Source organism: Xenopus laevis, chromosome 1S (genome assembly GCF_017654675.1).
Source record: "Xenopus laevis strain J_2021 chromosome 1S, Xenopus_laevis_v10.1, whole genome shotgun sequence".
NCBI lineage: Eukaryota > Metazoa > Chordata > Amphibia > Anura > Pipidae > Xenopus > Xenopus laevis.
Genome location: NC_054372.1, coordinates 119,652,164 through 119,674,063, shown reverse-complemented (window position 1 = coordinate 119,674,063; position 21,900 = coordinate 119,652,164). Strand labels below are relative to the sequence as shown.

Sequence of the window (21,900 nt, the reverse complement as noted above, 5' to 3'; positions counted from 1 at the left end):
GGATTATGATCTCAACTTGGTAATTATAGACCTGTAAGTTTGACATCTGTGTTGGGAAAGTAATTTGAAGGTTTGTGGAGGGATCATATTTAAGAGTAAATTCTGGAGAATGGCATTATAACTAGTAATCAGAATGTCATGAAGGACAGATCAGATCATGCCAAACTCACTCCTTTTTATGATGATGATGAAGTTAGTAGGAATCTGTCCTGTTCCTGGGGAAGGGTGAGTGGTAATATCACTCCAACTTGCAATGCAGAAGTAAAGAGTGACTGAAGTTTATCAGAACACATGACTGGGGGCAGGCCCAGCAATCTGTGGGTTCTGGCAAATGCCAGAGGGTGTCACGGCCGGCACCCAATACCAGAACAAATGCCAAGGACCCTGGTCTCGGCTCGGCTTCACCAGTAGTGTGACCACCTTTGGGCTTCGGGAGGAGCCCTCAGCTTAATTGGTTGCCACCTGGACTTAACGAGGAGTACAAGGTGAGGTGTTCTGGCTGGCAAAGGGGCACGACCAGATAGCAGAAGTCTTTGGGCAGAAGGTCAAGGACAAGGCGTCTGGTGGAAACGGAACTGACCGGATCAGGACAGGCAAGGGTCAGGATACAGAATGTAGAGTAGTCAGGAACAGGCAGGGTCAAACACGGATAATCAGTCAGGATAGCAAATTCAGGAACAGGTAGCACAAAGCTCAGGAAACCACAGGATATGATCCTATAACAGGCACTGGCTACAGGTCTGAATGGGCCTTAAATAGGGATCCAATTGGCGCCAAAACGTGCGCAATTTTGCACCGTTGCATTTAAGAGACGCGCAGGCGCGCCGCACGCGCCCTAGGAATCTAAGATGGCGCCAGCAAGGGCAGGAGCGGCGCAGCGGGCATCCACGCCAAGGACGCGGCGTGGACCCCGCTGCCCACTAGACCAACAGGGTAAGTTTCTTACAGAGGGGCTGCTATAAGGTGCCATAGAAGGTCAGTATTTAGTGGGCTGGTGGGGGCTGTTTGGGCCTCTGTGTGGGCTGATTGGGCCTCTATGTACCTGAAATTCCAGGGCCTATTTTAATTCTCAGTCCGGACCTGACTGGGGGCACCTGGGTAACTGACAACATGTCTAGCCCCGTGTTAGATTTCAAAATATCCGCTTTTGTTCTTTTGAAAAAAGGATTTCAGTGAAGAAGTCTGCTGGAGCAGCACTATTAACTTATGAATTTGAATAAAAAAAAATCTGTTTTAGGTAGCCCTTTAAATAGTTATACAGCAAGCACAAGCTACTATTTTATTATTACAGAGAAAAAAGAAATATTTTTTTACAATTTGGATAAAATGCAATCTATACCCCTCTCTATGGCTTTTCTATAATTTAGAACTTTCTGGATAAGGGGTTTCCGTATCCCATATCTGTGATATCAGTAACACCAAAAGATTTAAGTGTTTAAAAGTAATGAAAATATCATGTACCGTTGCACTGCACTGGTAAAACTGATTTGTTTGCTTCAGAAACACTACTATAGTTCATATAAACAAGCTGCTGTGGAGCAATGGCGGAAATTGAAAAACGGCTATATGGCACAGGTCAACTAATGGATAACAGATAACACCATTAGACAGACAGAGCTTATTTGCTATCTGCTGTGTAACCTGAGCATTTTCTCCCTTGAATGTCTGCCCCCATTGCTACACAGCAGCTTATTTATATAAACAATAGCAGTGTTTCTGAAGCACACACACCAGTTTTACCAGTGCAGGACAACATTACATTATATTTTTATTACTTTAAAACACTTTTATTTTTTGATGTTAATGTTCCTTTTTTGGGCATAAAAGGGTTGCTACCTGTTTGCCTTGAAACATCCTTCCTATATAAGTTACAGGTCTCTTTATAACATTTTCGTCAATTTTCTTTTTCTTCTGACGTAGCTGGCTAAAGTGGAACAAAGAGTAGAGTAGGCCAATCATGGGAAAAAACAAAAAGATGGCACATAAGGCAATTGTGCATGGAAAGGGGCTCTGCATCTGCAGTCATAAGAAATTCCATGCTGCAGACTAGGGCACAGTTGATGGAAAAAGAATTCCAGTTAGAAGGTATTCGTACAGACCAGTTTATATTTCCACCAGCAATGCTATATTTATATAATTGACATTTCTATATAAAACAAAAATAACTGGTCACAAAGCATCATGTATTTGACAGAATTATAGTAAAACATTAGTTATATCACCAAAAATCATAAAGCTTCCAGTCACTGGCTGAACAAGATCAAACATCTTATGACACATGGCTACTTTATCTTCACAGATGTGGAGTGATAGGGCAGCTTTTCTTAAATATGCTGTGCTTTATTTGGTGATTGCCATAAATTCCACTTTCATCTTGCCAGGTATTCCTACCATCCCTTCTGTAATCTGCAGTATCTGTAAACTGGGAGTGGCATTTTTTATAAGCTGCTGGACACTCAGGAGCATGCGGTATCTGTATTTTCAAAAAATAAAATTTACAAATTACTTTCTGTATATTTTACATTTTCATTTAACTATTCATTTTTGTACTTGGTAATCAATGTTCCCTCTAATTCCTTCTCGGCTATGTGTGCAAAAAATTCTTTTGTGCACAGTTTTTAAAAACTGCGTGCTTGGGTCAAAATTTATACAAAGATGTTATGTTTTCACACAAAATGCCTTGTGTGCACTCCAAATTTGTGAGCGTACACCTTAGAGGGAACATTGCTGGTAATGTTATTTTTGTTTTGCCACCAATATGGATTCATGCAGCATACAGTATTTAGTACAAGGTACTGTTTTATTATAATAAGGACAAATTAAATTATTCTTTATAAATGAGAATGATTTGCTTAAAATTGACTCTATGGGGCAGATTTACTAAAGGGCGAATTGTTGGTTTGCACCAATCGCAACACTTTGCCAGGCGCAAATGCGCTCCGACTACGCCGATTTGTGTGGAGTTTCGTCATGGAGGCTGAATGCTGGGGACTTTTTGCTAGCGTTACTTCGGCAAAGCACTCAGCACAATTTGCATAGGGCGGGAAATTTATGGACATCTTTATGTTAAAAGTTGGTGCATATACTTACAAATTAGGCTGAAAAAAAGGAAAAGACGCCAGCGTTTTTTGAACCAGAGGAGAAGGCTGCTTCTTCTATAGTTAAGCCACTGATGAGAGGGGACATGCTCCTGCATCCCTTAATGCTCTCACGTTTGCACCCACCACGGGGTTATAAATAACCCCTAAGATCTCAACCACAGAATACTCTGTTATACTGAAAGCTAGAATGTCAATCATAAAACATGACTGAACTGAAGCATTGTGAGAGAAAGTAAGACAATTATGTATTTACAAAATCCTACGTAGGAACAAAAAGTACAGCAATATTTCCAACTATTTTATGTTACAAAATATTGTTTTCAAGTGGAAATACAAACTTTATATTTTGATGATAGACTACAACACCATCCCTTCAATAGGCACATGCGATGCATGCTTTTTATTAATACAAAGTATTCGCTTTGTAGATTGCATACACCAATAACCTATATTTTTACAGGGCTATTTTAGCGCAAACACATTGTAATTAAACTTTATTGAAATGCTTTATTGATTTTCCTGGAGTTTCAAAGCTCACTGTGCAGAATAAAAATGTAACACACATAAATACTATTGGAAGCAAGAAATGGCTGTGACTTGAAATTTGTCCTCGGCAACCCTTCACCTTAGTGAGCCAAAGCCATTCCTAGATCAGTAATATTTCCCAGAACAACCATAAATGTCAAGGTTAAAGAAAAGAATATACAGGAATGGCACCACTGTTTTAATAGAAGCCATGAAATGAATTTACAGAACTTAACATGAAAATGAAAAACAATAGCTTGGCTTTATTTTCTCAGCTGGCCAAGTAAGTAAGGCTTGTTTCATCATTTTTAAAAATGTCATTCATTACATTTATTCATTATTCATCCCATATTTCATACATGTGAAAGAGAGGTGTTGTAGAATAAATCAGTTGTCTTATTTGCTCTAGAAAAATGTGGTCAAATTAGCTGCAATGCAGATAAATATATATATGTACATGCTTCTACTTGTTTGTTTAGGCATCACTAATTGAAATATGCTGGTTGTTTGAAAGCATGACCAATTCGTTCAAGTGCATTTTTGCAACAATAAACTAAAAGGAAAGTGCACTGACACTTAGGGGCCGATTCATCAAGGGTCGAATATCGAGGGTTAATTAACCCTCGATATTCGACTAGGAACTAAAATCCTTCGACTTCGAATATCGAAGTCGAAGGATTTAGCGCAAATGCTACGATCGAACGATCGAAGGATTATTCCTTCGATCGAACGATTAAATCCTTCGAATCGAACGATTCGAAGGATTTAAATTCAACGATCGAAGGAATATCCTTCGATCAAAAAAACTTAGGCAAGCCTATGGGGACCTTCCCCATAGGCTAACATTGACTTCGGTAGCTTTTAGCTGCCGAAGTAGGGGCCGAAGTTTTTTTTTAAAGAGGCAGTACTTCGACTATCGAATGGTCGAATAGTCGAACGATTTTTAGTTCGAATCCTTCGATTCGAAGTCGTAGTCGAAGGTCGAACTAGCCCATTTGATGGTCGAAGTAGCCCAAAAAACACTTCGAAATTCGAAGTTTTTTTACTTCGAATCCTTCACTCGAGCTTGATGAATCGGCCCCTTAATGTTACAGTATGTACTCATTGGGTTAGCTTAGAAGCACTCTGGATCAAAATACATATGTTGCAATGTGTACAGAAGTTTGATCTGTTTGATTATTTATTGGCGTCTTGTAGGATGCCAATTGCCGTTATGGCATACAATGGCAATATTTCTGAAGCAATAACTGACAGTGTGTGCTAGAAGTACAGTGAGTGTCTGGCACTCCTTAAATGCACTCACTGTCCATGAGTCCTGCTCCTCAGCAGGACATGGAAAAAGTGAGTGTTGGTATTTCCTTCGCCCTGGATAGGCTGCTATAAAGGGACTTCAAAATTGTGTCGTTTCCTGCCCCCCAATGTGAGAGCAGGAGGGCAGGTTAAAATGCATGACTGTTGCACATGTAAATGACTGGCAATGGACAAGACTGGTGCTATCTTTAAAAATAACACCTCAAATCTTCTATAAAAAATAATAAACTTTCAGTACTCTGTAGTCTGTTTATAAGGGGTCCAAGGATCTTTACACTAAATCCTACATTCTGCAATTCACCATTGTAAGCTTGTGGTCTGTGGAATATTTTTATAAGAATTTTATGGAGAATAGATCTTTTTTATGTCTTCAGTTGATGGTTTTTTTTTTTTAAAAAAAAATATCCTTCTGTCCATATAATGTAGTTAATCTATGTTCGTCGAGAATACAGATTCTGTGAAGTAATATTTACAGCTCTTCAGTTTTAAAGGGCACCTGTTACCCAGACATAAAAAGCTGTATAATAAAGGTTATTTGCAAATTAAACATAAACCCCAAATAATTTTTTTTAATAAAAGATCCATACCTGTTACTGTATACTCTTTTTAAAATCTCAGCTGACATATTTTGCCTTCCCTGCACCTATGCAACCTACAGTTTCGACTAGAAGCCTGTCCTTTACTGACCGTCACTTCTCCAGCTTGAACCACAGGAGGAGGTGTGGCATCAGCCTGACCCTGATCGAACTTCTGTGACTCTTTATCCCTGTCAATATTCATCAACGCCCATGTTCTAGCTGAGGGCAATTGCTCATTAAAGGCTATTTAAGGAAAAGTAACATCAAAAAAGTGCCTTAAAGTAATAAAAATATAATGCAGTGTTGCCCTGCACTGGTAAAACTGCTGTGTGTGCTTCAGAAACACTACTATTGTTCATATAAATAAGCTGCTGTGTAGCAATGGGGCAGCCATTCAAAGGAGAAAAGGCTCAGGTTACACAGCAGATAGCAGAAAAGCTCTGTAGAACATAATGTTATCTGTTATCCACTATTTAACCTGTGCCATATAGCCTTTTTTCAATTTCCACCATTTCTACACAACAGCTTGTTTATATAAACTATAGTAGTGTTTCTGAAGTAAACAGACCAGTTTTACCAGTGCAAGGCAACAGTACATGATATTTTCATTACTTTAAAACACTTTAATTTTTTGGTGTTACTGTTTCTTTAAGCCCACTCCCCCAACTCTCTGGTGCTGGATCATTGACCATTCTGTCTAATCCAAGCTTTGTGTTCCCGTGTTCCAGTTGCTCATGTTCCTGATCCTGAAACCATATTCATGATCCTGTTCCTTCGACCTTGTTTCTGGGACCCTGCTCCTGAGATCCTGTTCCCCCCTGGTTCTGACTCCCCAGTTTGACTTCAGCTTGTTACCTGACTCTGCAAGTCCTCTGCCTGTCCTGATGCTCTGCGAATTACGCTTGTCTGTCAACCGCCCTTGACCGTCGACCTGTCTCAAACATGTGCATTTGGCCCCCCTCTCTAATGCATGCATGAGAATTTGAGAATGCAAAGCTTGCCCTATAACAGTTTCCACAAAATGGCAGCTGCGTGTATGCTATAATTGTGAATTCCAAAAGCATAACTGAAACAAGATTTAAATTATTTACATAATGTAAGTATATTTATTTTGCTCAACTTACACTGTGAAGTAGGATTTGAAATTATTTCATAGAGTGACAGGTCCCCTTTAAATGATGCTTATTAATGCAACAGCTGAATGATTTGAAGGCTATAGTTTAGAAATAGACTCCTATGCTTCAATGCTATGCATCACACATATTATACACATGCATGACTACAGAGGATGGGAGAGACTACAAGCATTGTCCACCAAAGAACAAAAAGGGCCCAAATCTGAGGGGTATAAACAGATCACTGTGTTTCTGCAGAGCTTGTTTGTATAGGATATGGATGTCAGCTGAGTCTGCTACACGGGACTTCCCAAGGAAACATCATAATTGATTTTGCATACACTTCTTTGTACTAACAATGCACAATAATCTGGAAATGTACAGTGGGAATCTAAAACGAGTCACCCAGGCAGCAGTAAAATACATGCTGCATTGTACATTCCTGTTGTGTCTTTAGTCCTTTGAATGGAAAGTGAAAGTATTTTGTAACTTATAGTTGTTGTTGTTAGCACATATTTTAATGTGAAATTGTTGGTCACCTTTTTTATCTATCAGAGACTTTGTGTTCACAAGAACCTTTTGTCTCTTTATAGCTGTCCCACGAGAAACACATTTTAAAACCAAAGGCCAATAACACGCAAGTTCCAAATAATAGAAAGTTAAATTACAATGTGTCTGTGCATGCAAGCAGCCTCTGTAATACATTTGCTGTGATCTATATTTGCTTGTCAAAAGGACCATCTCATGGGACAAGTCTGCATATAATTGAGGTCCAAACTAAAGAAAGAATGGCTTCAAGTGAAAGTTTATCTCATATAAATGAGAAATAATGTATCATGTGAATGGCCCTACCATTTATTCTTAAAAACCGAGTATTCGGCATCTTTATTAGTGAGGTGACCTTCAGAAAGCAATTCTTTCACTAAATAATATATTTTATTGGGAGCTGGCCTTCAAAAAAGAAACAATTTCATTCCCTGAATTACTGTAGATGGCAGGTGTTAAGGGGAACTTACCTCAGAAATGTGTTTTAGAAATTAATTTATTTGTGTCTGAAAACACTATTAATATATTAATTATTATTTCACGGAAGACATCATTTGTTAAATATCATATAGTGTTAGCTGGCCCTAAAATGTATCTTCTTCAAACAGGTCACAATAGAATTTAGCAATATGTTTAGTTATAACTCCTTCATTGTTATTGGTCAATGATGTTAGAAGATGCAGATCACATATTAGAAGTTATTTATGAATTGCAAGGTAGGGTAAAAACCATCATTTTTTTGCAATTTTGTTCCCTGTCCTCATTTTGTACCACAGATACACAATTTTAAAAAAAAAACTTGAACTCTCCCCATCAATACAGTGCTATCAACGTTTGGCAGTATTCTATTCATGAGGGGCAGATTGGGGGGTGCACGTAGCTGTCCCCTGATCCTGCTCCCTAACTTAAGTTTCATTCAGACAAGCAAATTAGGGAGTGCATGTGGGTACAGGAGGCTAAGGAGTCCTGTTCTTACCACCTGCCCTATGCTTTGTGCTTGCCAATACTATGCTCTTGCCCTAGATTTTAAATCCCGAGTGAACTGAAGAACATAACTATGCCAGGGATGCAAGTGCTCAGTAAATGTGTACTAAGTGGTGTTATAGTGCATCCCTCAGTGCTCTTGAATTACATAAAGAGCACTGGTAAATGGCCCCCATTGTTGACAAGAAAAAGTTAAAACTGGCACAAAGTTGTAGCGCTATGGGAGAAAATATGAGCGCAACTATGCAGTATACACAAGTCACAGACATACCATTACGAAGTTATTTTTCTCCATAGACAAATAACACTATGTAGTTAGTTACACAAATTGCAACCTGAAATAACTTAAACTGAATGTCTTGTGTGTTGTGTGCAATAGTGACGATTTGGGTAGTAAAAATGTGTGGGTAGTAAAAATAAGTGCATAGGACGAGAAACTGCATCTGCAGGAACTAGGTCTTTTACATGCAATACTCACCATTGTGGGTTGAAAAGGAAAGGAGTAGTCATTATGATATGTTGTTTCCAGATGTCTAAAAAGAAAAAAGAGAAATGTAAAATATAAAGCAAAGTACTTAACAACTTCCATAATTTAAGTTACAACACATACAATAAACAAAGAGCTATGGGGAAATTATCAGCATGAAGAGATGTACATAAACCAACCAAAACAGCAATACATAGAAAGTAATATAGTATGAGGTAATTACATTGTGTACGTTGTGCACAGTTACTGAAATGTAACAGTTTGTGAAGGGAACAAAGATCTCATCCAACATACACAGGGCCGGATTTACTAGGCCTGCTTCCATTCGTCACCCCTGTCTTCTTGCCTTCACAAATTTTCATCATCAGGTCAGGAGCAACGGTCAGGATTGGTGCATGGGAAATTTAGAAAACTATTGTATCTCCTGAGCAGCCCCAGAGCTTCCGAACCAATGTGGGTGTGATTGGGCTTTATGCCGCCTCATAAAATCATGCCGCCCTAGGCATGGGCCTTGGTGGCCTTACCACTAATCTGGGCCAGAACATGCTGCATATAGTATAAGGGGTCATTTATGATCACTGAGGCAGTGAGCAAAGTGCCAAAAATGAGGGAACTTAAACACTCCCTTTTGCAACTGCAGAATTGCTGCAGGTCTCTGTGCTCCATCTGAAGGTAACTTGATGCAGGCTGCAACAGAGACCTGTTCTTATTGTCTGCCCTTTGACAGGTATTGGCCTTTGACCAGTATTGGCCTGCGGTGCAGAGCGCATCCAAACCCTGGGTAAAAGTGCTCTGTACATGGGCACTTAGGGGTGTGCGTTTGTGTCCCTTAGTGCTCTTGCACTTCAACCCATGGTAGTAGTAAATGACCCCTTGTGAGTCACAGTATAAGCAAAACTCAAAACATCATCTAAAAACGTGTTCAGTTCTCATTTAAATACACCCTCCTTATTCACTAGATTCTTCAAGCACTTACATTTTTCCATGGTCTTTGTCATGCCGTGGCAAGACAGATCCTCTTTCATAACTCCCAGTTTGTCTGTTAATAATAAGAATCGCCTTTAGTTTTATGAGTATAACTTTATATTGTGTTCTTATAAAGTCAACATAACAGGTTATGGCATTGAGTTTTCCTCTGTAATGTATATCATGGTCATTCCTTTTTTAATTAGTACAGGGGTTATTAATAAGAGCCACCATTTATTAACTGTTATTAGCATTTATGGATGCCAGACACATAACAGTGAGTACACCATAGAGCTCTTATTCCCAGATGAATGCAACTGTAGAGCTTATTTATGAAATTGGGACAAATAGCTGTGTTATTAGCCCTTTGCCTGAGTTGAGTTTGCACCTCTCTCTATTTGTATTGTTGCATTCATTGTTTACATGCAGCTGGCTAAAGAAAGCCAGTCACTGGAGTTAGTTGGCACCTATTGTAAAATGTCTGCTGAATACTTTCTAGATATATATACGTATATCTCTTGATAAATGGACCCGCACTCCAAGGTTTTTTGTGAAAAATCGTGTTGTATTTTATTCACAAATGCATTTGCAGATGGATATGCATTTGTGAATAAAATACAACACGATTTTTCACGAAAAACCTTGGAGTGCGGGTCCATTTATCAAGATGTATCATTAAACTTTTGACCAACGCACCAACTTCTATTAAATCCAGTAAGAGTGCGTTCATCTATATGGACATTATATATATATATATATATATATATATATATATATATATATATATATATATATATGAACATTTGCATTAATATCATGTAAAATCATTCTATTTTCTCTTTTTGTTGTAAGAAAGTGGTACTAAAAACAATTAATACTAGTCTAATACATTTCAGCTGTTTATATTTTATCTGACGTTGCATGTGTTGGAAACTTTGGTCTTGTCCCTCCAGGGGGTCCTTAATTTGTCAATGTGGGTTCAACTTTTTAGGCCAGTAATGGGGACATTTATTTTGTTCTGACCTATATGTTTTTCTAGATATTCCTGCCAGAAGGCCAACTAGGATCACATTTGCAGTGAGTCCTAGTTATTTAGTAGAAAGGCTGATATCTGGGTCTTCCACTTAAAAACTATAATGAAAGAAACATAAATAAAAATGTACTGTAATTGGTATTAAAATCAATATGTCTGGCAGTTTATTTTCTCTGCACTTCTGGCGGTGACTCCTAAAACAATGTTGCAATTCAACTGATTTAAAGACCTAGAGGCAAACTAACTTTACACTTTATTAACTGTTTTAAAAGTCAGTACCAGAGAACAAAAAGGAATAAATAAACAGTGCTCTCAGTGGCAATTACATTTACAAAACACATTAAAACCACTACATTTTTTTTTTAAATTTCTTCACAAAAAGAAAACAAAAGAAGTAGTGATATACTCTAATAAGCCATGCCAAAAAAATTGGAAAAATTACCGATAAACATCAACAGCATCAATAGTGTTTTCATTAACCATTGATTTTGGAACATCTCTAGCTTCATAGTCCTTCTTTAACTGAACTTGAGATAACTGTTCTTCAGTTGTGGTTTTCCAATCCTTCAATCCAGAAACCAAAGAAAACAGTGATTTAAGATGTCATACATTTATTTTTATTTCAATCCTTACAGTGCTGTGGAATAGTGTGGTGTAAATGCATTACCCACAATGCAGGGTTTAAATCTAAGAATTACAATTTCATCGTGGCTGAGTGAAGAACTGCGTATGCCACAATTGTGTCCGAAGCATCAACATGAACACGTTTGCAAGATTGTGTTCATTAATCAGGCACATATGTAATAAAGTCAATAATAGTGCCACACTCACACTTAACCGCTTGTAGAAGCGTCGGGTGCACGGCTGTGTTCCTTTTGCAAAGGTAAATTCCCACAGTATAACATAAAATCCAGCAGCACTCCGCTAAGTGAACAGTGCAACAACATATTTAGGTTTGGTTGTTATACTGTTCACAGGGCTGGAATAGCCCGAAACGTCGCTTGGCTAGAGGCACGAATAAATATTTGATTCAGTTATCGGAGTGCTGCTGGATTGTATGTTATACATTAATCAGGCACATGTTATGGCTACAACTTTTATAGTAGAGAAGGCATCACTAGTTAAAACAGTGGTAGCATGTGATTATTTGGACACAAGTGTATTGCGCTTATTAATACAACCCACTATGGACTTAATAAAGTGAAAAAAAAGCTTTATTTAGCTTCCACTGAAAGAACATTGTCTGCTTGATGAATTTTGTTTAACATTTTTGCTTAAAAGTGTAATTGCTCCCTCTAGTGTCAGCATAGATTAGTGCACAATCTATCCATTAACATTTATTGAACACACAAATATCTGCTTTGCTCAAACTACAAGTCACATTGAAGCATTACAGTACTTACAGTAGTTTCCACTTTTCCTAAACTCCTATATGTAGAATGACACAAGTTTTTCTTGCCTAGTGGTAAGGTGTCCAAATCGTAATCTTTAGGTTCAGCTTCTCGGTTTTGATGCCTGAAGAAAGAAATAGGAGTTACTCTGCCATAAAGTCTTAAAATTACAACATACACCTAATTATGTGTCCTGATGGACTGCATGGGAAGACAAGAATGTAATATAATAACATATATAAAGCTTTTTTTATGTCTTTTAAACCATAATAACTCATCAGATGTTGCATTTCAGACATAAACCATTAAAATGCTATCTGCAGGCTACTGACTAGAACGTTGTCCTTATTCCAGTGGTTGTCAGACTTTTTAGCTCAAGTTCCCCTTTGAGGGTCCAATAGAACCTCCCCTGTGACTGCTCCAGACCACCATCAAAGCTACAGCGCCTTTATGGCTGAAAATCATGGCTTTGAATGAAGCTTGACACTGTGGAACATGCCAAAGTTCAATAGTGGTATTTATGTTGAACCTAAGGATTGACATGATTAGCCCCACCATTTAAGAACCACTGCCTTATTCTAGAATGTGTTCCAAGATGTTTAGTGAGAGTAGATTATTTGGACTAAATGATGATCACTTGGAATGTTCAGCTAAGTCTGTCTTGAAAAGGTTCAGTCACTAACTTTGGTCAAAACTACTACAGGTATGGGACCTGTTTTCCAGAATGCTCGGTACTTGGGGTTTTCCAAATAAGGGATCTTTCCATAATTTGGATCTCCATATCTTAAGTCTACGAAAAATGTATTTAGACATTAATTAAACCACACAGGATTCTTTTATTGGTTAAGTTTTAGTATTACAGATCAAAAGGTAATCATTTTTTCAAATTTTAATTATTTAATTAAATTGAAGTCTGTGGGAGATGGCCTTCCCGTAAGTCAGATCTTTCTGGATAAGAGAACTATCTGGCTTCTCTTTAGGATCTGATTGCTTAAAGAAGGTGTCAGTAGGATGCTGGAATCTATAACAATATTTGCTAATTGTCTGTGCCATCAAAGGAGGTAAACAACTGTTTATATTTATATAAGTTTAATAGAAAAAAAGAAAAATATTGCAAAAGTTCTCAAAATGGTACTGGCAGTATATATATATATATATATATATATATATATATATATATATATATATAAAACAGGGGAAAGTTGTGCTCACCACTAGTTTTTAAAAACATTAGGCGGGGGTGCAATGAGGGTGTGACCACAAAAAACATATAGACAAATACAAGATTCCTCTGCACTCAACCCATTATCAATATATTTAAGACAGCGACATTTTGTGCATACTGCTACTAAATAATGCCTTACCCTTTAAACAAAACAGGGATTGTTTGTCCATATATTGCAATATATTTAAGCTGGCCAACTACGTCAAAGTCATCCCATATCTGGCCAGTCCTATGCAAACAATCCCTGTTTTGTTTAAAGGGTAAGGCATTTTTCAGTAGCAGTATGCACAAAATGTCGCTGTCTTAAATATATTGATAATGGGTTGAGTGCAGAGGAATCTTGTATTTGTCTATATATATATATATATATATATATATATATAATTTATTCACCCATGTATTTTTTTTTAAACAGCTGCTTATTATTTTATGTGCTCGTGGATGTTCTCTGATGTGTATGAAAATGAACAGTAATGACTGAAGAAACAAAAATAAGATTCTCCTTGCTTTTTTCTGCCCTTTCATAATGATAAACCCCTACTGCGAGACTTGAATAACTGCAGCACAGCAGTATGCATTTTTTCATCATCTTTCTCCTTTGAAGTGGCAGAAAATGACCTGTCTCTGCTAATGCTACTAAAGCAATAGAACAGTTTTAAATGAGCGTGCTGCCATTTCTATTTTCTTGGTATGTGCCAGGTAAAATGTAAATGGGGCCTAGTCATAAACCACATAACAGAATAATGTTTTTTTGACACCAAATTGAATATCTACCACACATCTATCTGAATCATTTGCCGTCAATCTTGTCATGAAGCCATCAATGTCAGCAAAATATTGTTCAAATAAAATACATTTGCCTTCATGTCAGTTTGTTCTCCTGTCATTAAAATCACCAGTGTTTGATCCAAAGGCTGTAACAAGCTAACCAAGCATCTCTTACTGTTCAGTTATGCAAAATACATTCATTGTAATTATAGGACACTGTAAAAATGTATATTAAATAAAAGTGAGGTACAGGTATGGGAACTGTTATCCAGAATGTTCAGGACCTGGGGTCTTTCTTATAATGGATATTTCTATAATTTAGATTGTGATACCTTAAGTCAACTAGAATATCATGTAGACATTAAATAAACCAAAAAAGGCTGTTAAATAAGCATTAATTATATCTTAATTTGGTTCAAGTACAAGGTACGTACTGTTTTATTTTTACAGAGAAATAGGAAATCATTTAAAAAAAACCTCAGAATTAATTGGGTACAATTGAGTCTATGGGAGACGGCCTTTACATAATTTGGAGCTTTCTGGATAATGGGTTTCCGGATAACTGATCCCATACCTGTACTTGATCCATATCAAGTAAATCCTCTAGAATTAGGCCACACAAGCTATAATTTAATTTGCAATCTATAATACTATTACAGGACAAGTATGTTGATGTAAAGTATTGCTGAAAGGCAAAAGTGGTGTTGCAGCTCATTAGAAGCCAATGGGGAAACAATGCCTGGTAACCAATGAGTGGAAACCAAGAGAGCTGAAAAGAAGGAAGTAATTTTCTGAATATTATGTTAGACATCCAGTTACTCCAGACTTGATATATTAAATTTTTTGGCTAACTAACCATATGAGAAATATTTTTTTAGTTTGCACAGCCTATCAAATTATCTAGTTTTTATTTTTACACTGAACAGTTCCTTCTTCCTGCGATCTTCTTCCTGCTTTGACCGGCGTTTCAGCGCATGCGCAGTAGGAGCATTTTGCCGGTACGGATCTACTGCGCATGCGCCAAAAGTGACTTTTGGCGCATGCGCAGTAGATTGTACCGGCAAAATGCTCCTACTGCGCATGCGCCGGTCAAAGCAGGAAGAAGATCGCATGGAAGAAGATGTCGTCTGTGAACTCCCTGGACTGGACCTGCGCAGAAGGGTAAGTAACAAGTTAGGGGCATTTGCCCAGCGGGACGGGTAGGCCAGGGGGGAGGTGGGAGGGTGGGCAACACACGGGAGGGGGGGAGGTTTTTTGCGCCAACTAGGTTTCCTTCCCCTTTAAGGTGATTTATCTGTGTAAAAATGTTTAACCGATTGGAAACTATGTTTATATATAAATTCACCTTTGTTACGAAAATGGATCATTTGCAGGTTATCCTCTATTAAAGGAAAACTATACCCCCAAAATGAATACTTAATCAACAGATAGTTTGCATCATATTAAGTGGCATATTAAAGAATCTTAACAAACTGGTATATATATTTAAGTAAATATTGCCCTTTTACATCTCTTGCCTTGACCTACCATTTTGTGATGGTCTCTGTGCTGCCTCGGAGATCACCTGACCAGAAATACTACAACTCTAACTGTAACAGGAAGCAAAAGACAGAACTCTGTCTGTTAATTGGCGCATGTGACCTAACAGCAATGGTTTGTTTGATTCGTTTGTGTGCACCGCAATTTTCTATTCATGATTACCCAATGGTACATACTACTAAAAAAGTATATTATTATGAAAATGGTTTATTTACATGAAGGAGGGTTTTACATATGAGCTCTTTTATGCATTATATTTTTTATAGAGGCCTATTTTGTTTGGGTGGTATAGTTATCATTAACCAATGATAAATGAGACAATTTTCATTCTGCTCATTATTTAAAAGGAGTAAATAAAAATAAAACAAATCAAATGACATGGCAGCAACTGAATAAGATAAAGTTGTCAAGTTGTACCCAGAACAGCAAAGTGGAGCTGTTTTTGAGTAGCTCTGGAGATGAGCATTTATATTGGAAAATTGGCAAATGCACCCACCCATTGAGCTCCACCACAGGAAGCTTCTCTTAATTTACCTAATATTATAAAACAGTGTTGTCTAACTGGAGGCCCGCGGCCCCACCTTGTGTGGCCCCGCACATGAAAGTCTGCCTGCTGTAATTTCTTACCGCTTTAAAAAGTATCAGTACTGAGATTAACTGACCCCTGAATTGTTTACACCTCAAATTCAGACTGTGAAATCCTGCATTTTTCACACCTGTAATCCCCCCTGCATTGTTCACACTTGTAAAACCTCTTATGTTCACACCCTAAAGCCCTGTACTGTTCACAACTCAGACCCAGACTGAAAATGCCCACATTGTTCACCTGTTCACACCTCAGGTGAGGTGTGGAGGGCCCTCAGCATTATGTCACTGTATGTAGCACAATATGAAGTGTTCATTTTAGGTTTCCCTGTCTCCTGCTCTATTCCGCCTTCCCTATGCTCCCTGTGTGTATGCCATACTCCGCCTGATTATACTCACTGTGTGTGCCATATTCTGCCTGCCATACTTGGTTTAAATGGATGTGGTTTAAAAGGGGTAGTGGTCACACTGGCTTCCATTATCGGCCCTCCACCATGTAGGCCAGAAAGATTCTGGCCCTTGTTTCCACAAAAGTTGGACAGCACTGTTATAAAACATGGGATAATCCTCAAACCTCATGCTAAATGGCCTTCAGGGTGAGCCTCCCTACCATTATACAGCCTGACCCCCCCCCCTTGGACCAGCCCAAGAATTCGGGAACCAGTGATCTATGGAAATGTATTTTAAAACATAAACTGTATGTGGGAATGTATTATGGTTCAAGACACAATGGATATAGGTGCAGTTTAAAACATATTAGGACACAAAACGCATACTGCACCTATATCCATTGTGTCTTAAACCATAATACATGTGTTACAAATAAACTAAATAAATTAGGATCTAGAGGTGCAAAAGGATGAAGCATAGCTAGCTAATTTTTTATTCATGACGTATCCATGATACATTCCCACTAATCTGTCTTATAGTATTATGTTGCCCAATTCTCATGAACTTCATGACAAAAATACATTCACCCTTACATATAACATAACAACATACACATCTGAAAACACAGCTATTCATTACAATCTTTTAAAACCATAACAAAGCTGAATAATTCTATCAGGCCTCATTCCTTTGAAAGAATAAGAGAGAGTACAGCACCATGCTCATATTACTGACATATTTAGTGCATATTCAAGCAATGCACAAACAAGAAAAGAAATTAAAGTTGAAGTATATACCCATAAACACTGTTCTGTTGCTGACTGTCTAAGGATCTGAGGCAGATCGGAACTTTCATCTCAGCCCAGTACCTAGGAAGCTGAAACTAACTGAGCAACACAGGTGAGATGAAAGTTGTATCCTTTCACAGCCCTGGGAATCCAGTTACATCAGAATCTTTATATTTTGAGTGTATTTGTTGGTGGTGTACTTCATGTGACAGTTTCAGTTCACAGAGTGCTCTTGGTTTATTCCATTTAGTTTGATCTTAAACAAAACAGGGGATTTGATTTAATAACGAAGAGTTACTGCAGCACAGTTGGGATGCTAAGATGTCAATCACTAGAGCTCCTACAATACAGCAGCACACGCCATTTTGTGTTCTGCTGTCATTTCAACTGACTGTGCTAAAGCAGGAGTAATACTAGTATCTGGTTGCAGCACAATATTGCATCAGTATCTTGACAGAAAGGCCAAATGAATCCCTTACATTTGCTCTCAGCAATTTTTGACAATGCTTGCTAGTAGGGAAAGATGAAAAGCAAATTGACACAGTGCCTATAAGTGCAGATACAAGATTGTCTGTTTCTTGGCCTGCATTTATACGCAGGCCAAGAAACGGCTCATGTGTCCATAGCATAAGGGTCCCATTGTCTATTGTGGCTGTCTGTTATCAGTCTCATTGCCTGTAGGACTGGCAGAGTCTCTTGAAAGTGGGTAATGCCACTGTAACTGGGAACTAATACATTTAGGGTAACCTTATTAAAGGTGTTGTGAGTTAGTAAACTTTTAGATGTAGAGATATTCTGAGTCGATTTGCAATTGGTTTACATTTTTTATTATTTGCAGCAGCTCTTCAGTTTGCAGTTTGGTTGCTAGGGTCCAAATGACCCTAACAACTATGCATTGATTTGAATTATAGACTCGAATATGAACAGGAAAGGGCTAGAATAGATGGGTGAGTAATCAAAAGTAGCATTAACAAATAATTAATTTGTAGCCTTACAGAGTGTTTTTTAGATGGGTTCAATGACCCCCAATTGAAAGCTGGAAAGAGTTAGAAGTAGAAGGCAAATAATTAAAAAAAATTATATAAAAAAAAATAATGAAAAACAATTGAAAAGTTGCTTAGAATTGTCCATTCTATAACATATTAAAAGGTAGCTTAAAGGAGAAACAAACCCCTTATTAAAAAAAAACCCTACCCCGTACCCCACATAGACCCCCCTCCCTCCTCCCCACCAGCCTAGCTGCTACCCCAGGCAAATGCCCCTAACTTTTTACTTACCCCTTGGTGCAGATTCAGGGATCAGAGTTCACGACAGCCATCTTCCAGGTCTTCGGTAATCTGACTGCATGCGCAGTTGGAGCAATTTCCCGGCTCACGACAACTGCACATGTGCTGAAGTTGACGTAAATTGCAGAAGCGCCGGAAGACATGAAGACCCGGAAGATGGCTTCTGTGAACTCCGACCCCTGAATCTGCACCGAAGGGTAAGTAAAAAGTTTGGGGCATTTGCCCGTGGTAGCAGCTAGGCTGGGGGGGAGGAGGGAGGGGGGTGTATGTGGAGTAGGGGTTTGTTTCTCCTTTAAAGGTGAACCACCCCTTTAATGGTCTGTCTTATGAAATACAACCTATAGTTGCCAGGAGTGATGTGACTAAACATTACTAGACGCCAAAACAAAATCTTTTCATGAACACCCTGTGTTATGACATAAGCTCATTATTATTATTTATTCATGTATCGAAAACAATGATAACAGTCAATGATACAGTGTATACAGCCAGTAATTTACATATATGGCTCAAAAGCCCCCTGGAAGGCCAATTCTCTCAGGATTTGGGGTAATTATGCCCAGAAACAATTGTTTGGGTGAGATTTGGTTTCACCCTTCATCAGCTGTCCAAAACATTTCTGAAACAGTAGCAGGAAGGGCCTTTGCATCCTAACTAATGGGCAATAACGCAGCAGAACAGGTCTTCCTAAAAAGTTTATCCACCATCTCTATATACTGGTGAACAACTGCAATCAATTCAGAATAAATATGTATCCTAATTTCAATTCATCTAAATTAAGCTCTTCAAGAAAAGGCCTTTGTAATAGTCGTGTTTCTGAAATGTCTCCTATGCAATGTTAATTGGTCGTTCTTTCTTACCAGCCTGACACCAAGGTGGTCCTGCCATATGTCACGTGGTTTGACCGCAGATAAAGAGAACCTTTCCTCTCATAAAGATCGGGCATGGCATACAGCGACATTATAGGTAAAACAGAACTATCCAGCACTTGCCCGATACCGCTGAATCTTTGCTGCCGCTTCTGGTTGTTGTACCGTCAAGCAGTGTCACTCCGCCCAGCCGCAGTACTAAAATAGTGCTGTACTTATCGGCGTTTTCATTCACACTTATTCACCGGGTACATGAAACTATCGGAGATATACAGACAGTCACTACCATTACACTACCTTAGCAACCGAAAATCGCTTTGTCTTTTCGCTATTTAGTATAGGATAGGTTTTAGCTACGCGGTGCTGGGGTAATCTCCATGGTGACGGAGGACGCTTTACGGGACTGGCTTGCGGCAATGGAAACCAATCAGCGGCGGTGTTGTGTTATTCACTATTGTATTTTAGTAGTTATTAGCTGCTGCATCAGTCATAAAAAATCAGGACAGCTACCAGCGTCCATATACCATACATTTACTTTTTTATTTAGGAATATATGAAATAAAAACACAAATCCTGTAGTGTTGAATACCTCCTAAAAATCTATGTTCCAGTAGCCATGCCCTGTGTAAAGTAAAGATGAAGGAAAAGAAAATAGTTTCGAAATTAGGAAATGTCAAAGCGTAATGTGAGATTATTGCCAGATACCCATACAATAGGAGGACAAATTTAGTGCGACTTGCAATATTTGGCAGAGTGATACAGTACATTTTGACAGTGAAATTGAACCAAACTAAGTGGACCGAGTCAAGTGGTGGTGAACTTTGTGGCACTAGTGGTGGAATGCACGGGAAATGTGTTTTGCTGTTACTATGGGCCGGGGCGATTCGTGGGTCGTGGGTTGCTGCCCCCTCTCCCGCTCCACGCTTAAAAGTTTAGTGTTGGAGCGGGTCAAATGGGGCGGTATTGCTAGTGCAATGAGTGCGTACTGTGCTTTCTGCACTAGCAGAGCCGAGTTTCCGGTTTAAAAACCGGAAATTCGTCTCTTAATGTTATAGGAGGCGGCTTTTTGACGCCCCTTGTAAGTGGCCGTTCACTGCCGCCTGAGGCAAGATGCTCACCTTGCCTCATGACAGGAACGGCCCTGGTTATGGGTAACAGAAGTTGCCACACGAGGAGGAGACATTTGTGCAATTTGTAAAGTTTGGCACAATGTTATGGTAACATTTTGATGGTGAAAGTGCACCATACTACGTGGACTGACTTAATGGTGATCATCTTCATGGCACTATGCCCGTTTCACCATTATTTATTGAAATTGTATATGAAGGAGGGTCTTATGGGGCCCCTTTAACTCCTGGGCCCTGCAGGGTCTGCTTCCTCTGTCGTTACGCCCCTGAGTGGAATGCATGGGTTAAGGATAGTCTGATAGTTTGACTGTGTGCATTCAAATAAATGGTCCGATAGCTTGACTGCTTTTCTGAAACACTCTGACAGCTTTACTCCTTCAGAATTATTTGTGCAGAACAGTTATGCTCAATGCCATTTTTATTGTTTTCCTTTCAAAGGGGTTGTTCACCTTTAAGTCAACTTTTAAAATGTTATAGAATGGCAAATCTTAAGCAACTTTTCAACTGGCCTTCAGTTTTTCTATTTTATAGTTTTTGAATTATTTGCCTTCTTCTCACTCTTTCCAGCTTTCAAATAGGGGTCACTGACCCCATCTAAAAAAACAAATGCTCTGTAAGGCTACAAATGTTTTGTTGCTACTTTGTATTACTCATCTTTCTATTCAGACCCTCTCCTAGTCATATTCCAGTCTCTTATTCATAACAATGCATGGTTGCTAGGGTAATTTGGACCATAGCAACCAGACAGCTGAAATCGCAAACTGGAGAACCGCAGAATAAAAAGCTCTTGTAAAATATAAGGATATTTCATGACCAGAGGAGTTTCATGACCATATAAAAACACGAGGCCGAAAGGCCAAGTGTTTTTATACAGGTCATGGAACTCCGAGGTAACTTCTAATATCCTCATATTTTACAGCTGGGGGTACTTTATTTATTATAATGCACAAACTTCAATGAGTCATGTGACTGAAATGACATCAGAACTCACCATAATAACTGATGACATTAGAACTCACCGTTTATAAGGATATCATTTACAAAATATTCATGGCTTTTGTGTATTATATAGTGAATAAAGTACCCCCTCTTGTAAAATATAAGGATATTATAAGTTACCGAGGAGTTTCATGACCATATAAAAACACGAGGCCGAAGGCCGAGTGTTTTTATACAGGTCATGGAACTCCGAGGTAACTTCTAATATCCTCATATTTTACAACTGGGGGTACTTTATTTATTATAATACACAAATTTCAGTGAGTCATCTGACCGAAATGACATCA

General features: G+C 38.5%; 1 protein-coding gene across 1 annotated transcript; it reads right to left on the bottom strand.

Annotated features, from left to right (window-relative positions):
• Positions 1-1,778: 1,778 nt before the first annotated feature.
• On the bottom strand, positions 1,779-19,862 carry c9orf135.S (chromosome 9 open reading frame 135 S homeolog). The gene is made up of 6 exons (XM_018243843.2): positions 19,479-19,862; positions 12,050-12,161; positions 11,089-11,210; positions 9,624-9,686; positions 8,639-8,693; positions 1,779-2,473 (listed from the first exon to the last, which is right to left on the bottom strand). Exons 1-6 carry the CDS (start codon positions 19,577-19,579, stop codon positions 2,294-2,296), a joined length of 633 nt encoding a protein of 210 aa, XP_018099332.1. The 5' UTR covers positions 19,580-19,862; the 3' UTR covers positions 1,779-2,293.
• Positions 19,863-21,900: the final 2,038 nt, after the last annotated feature.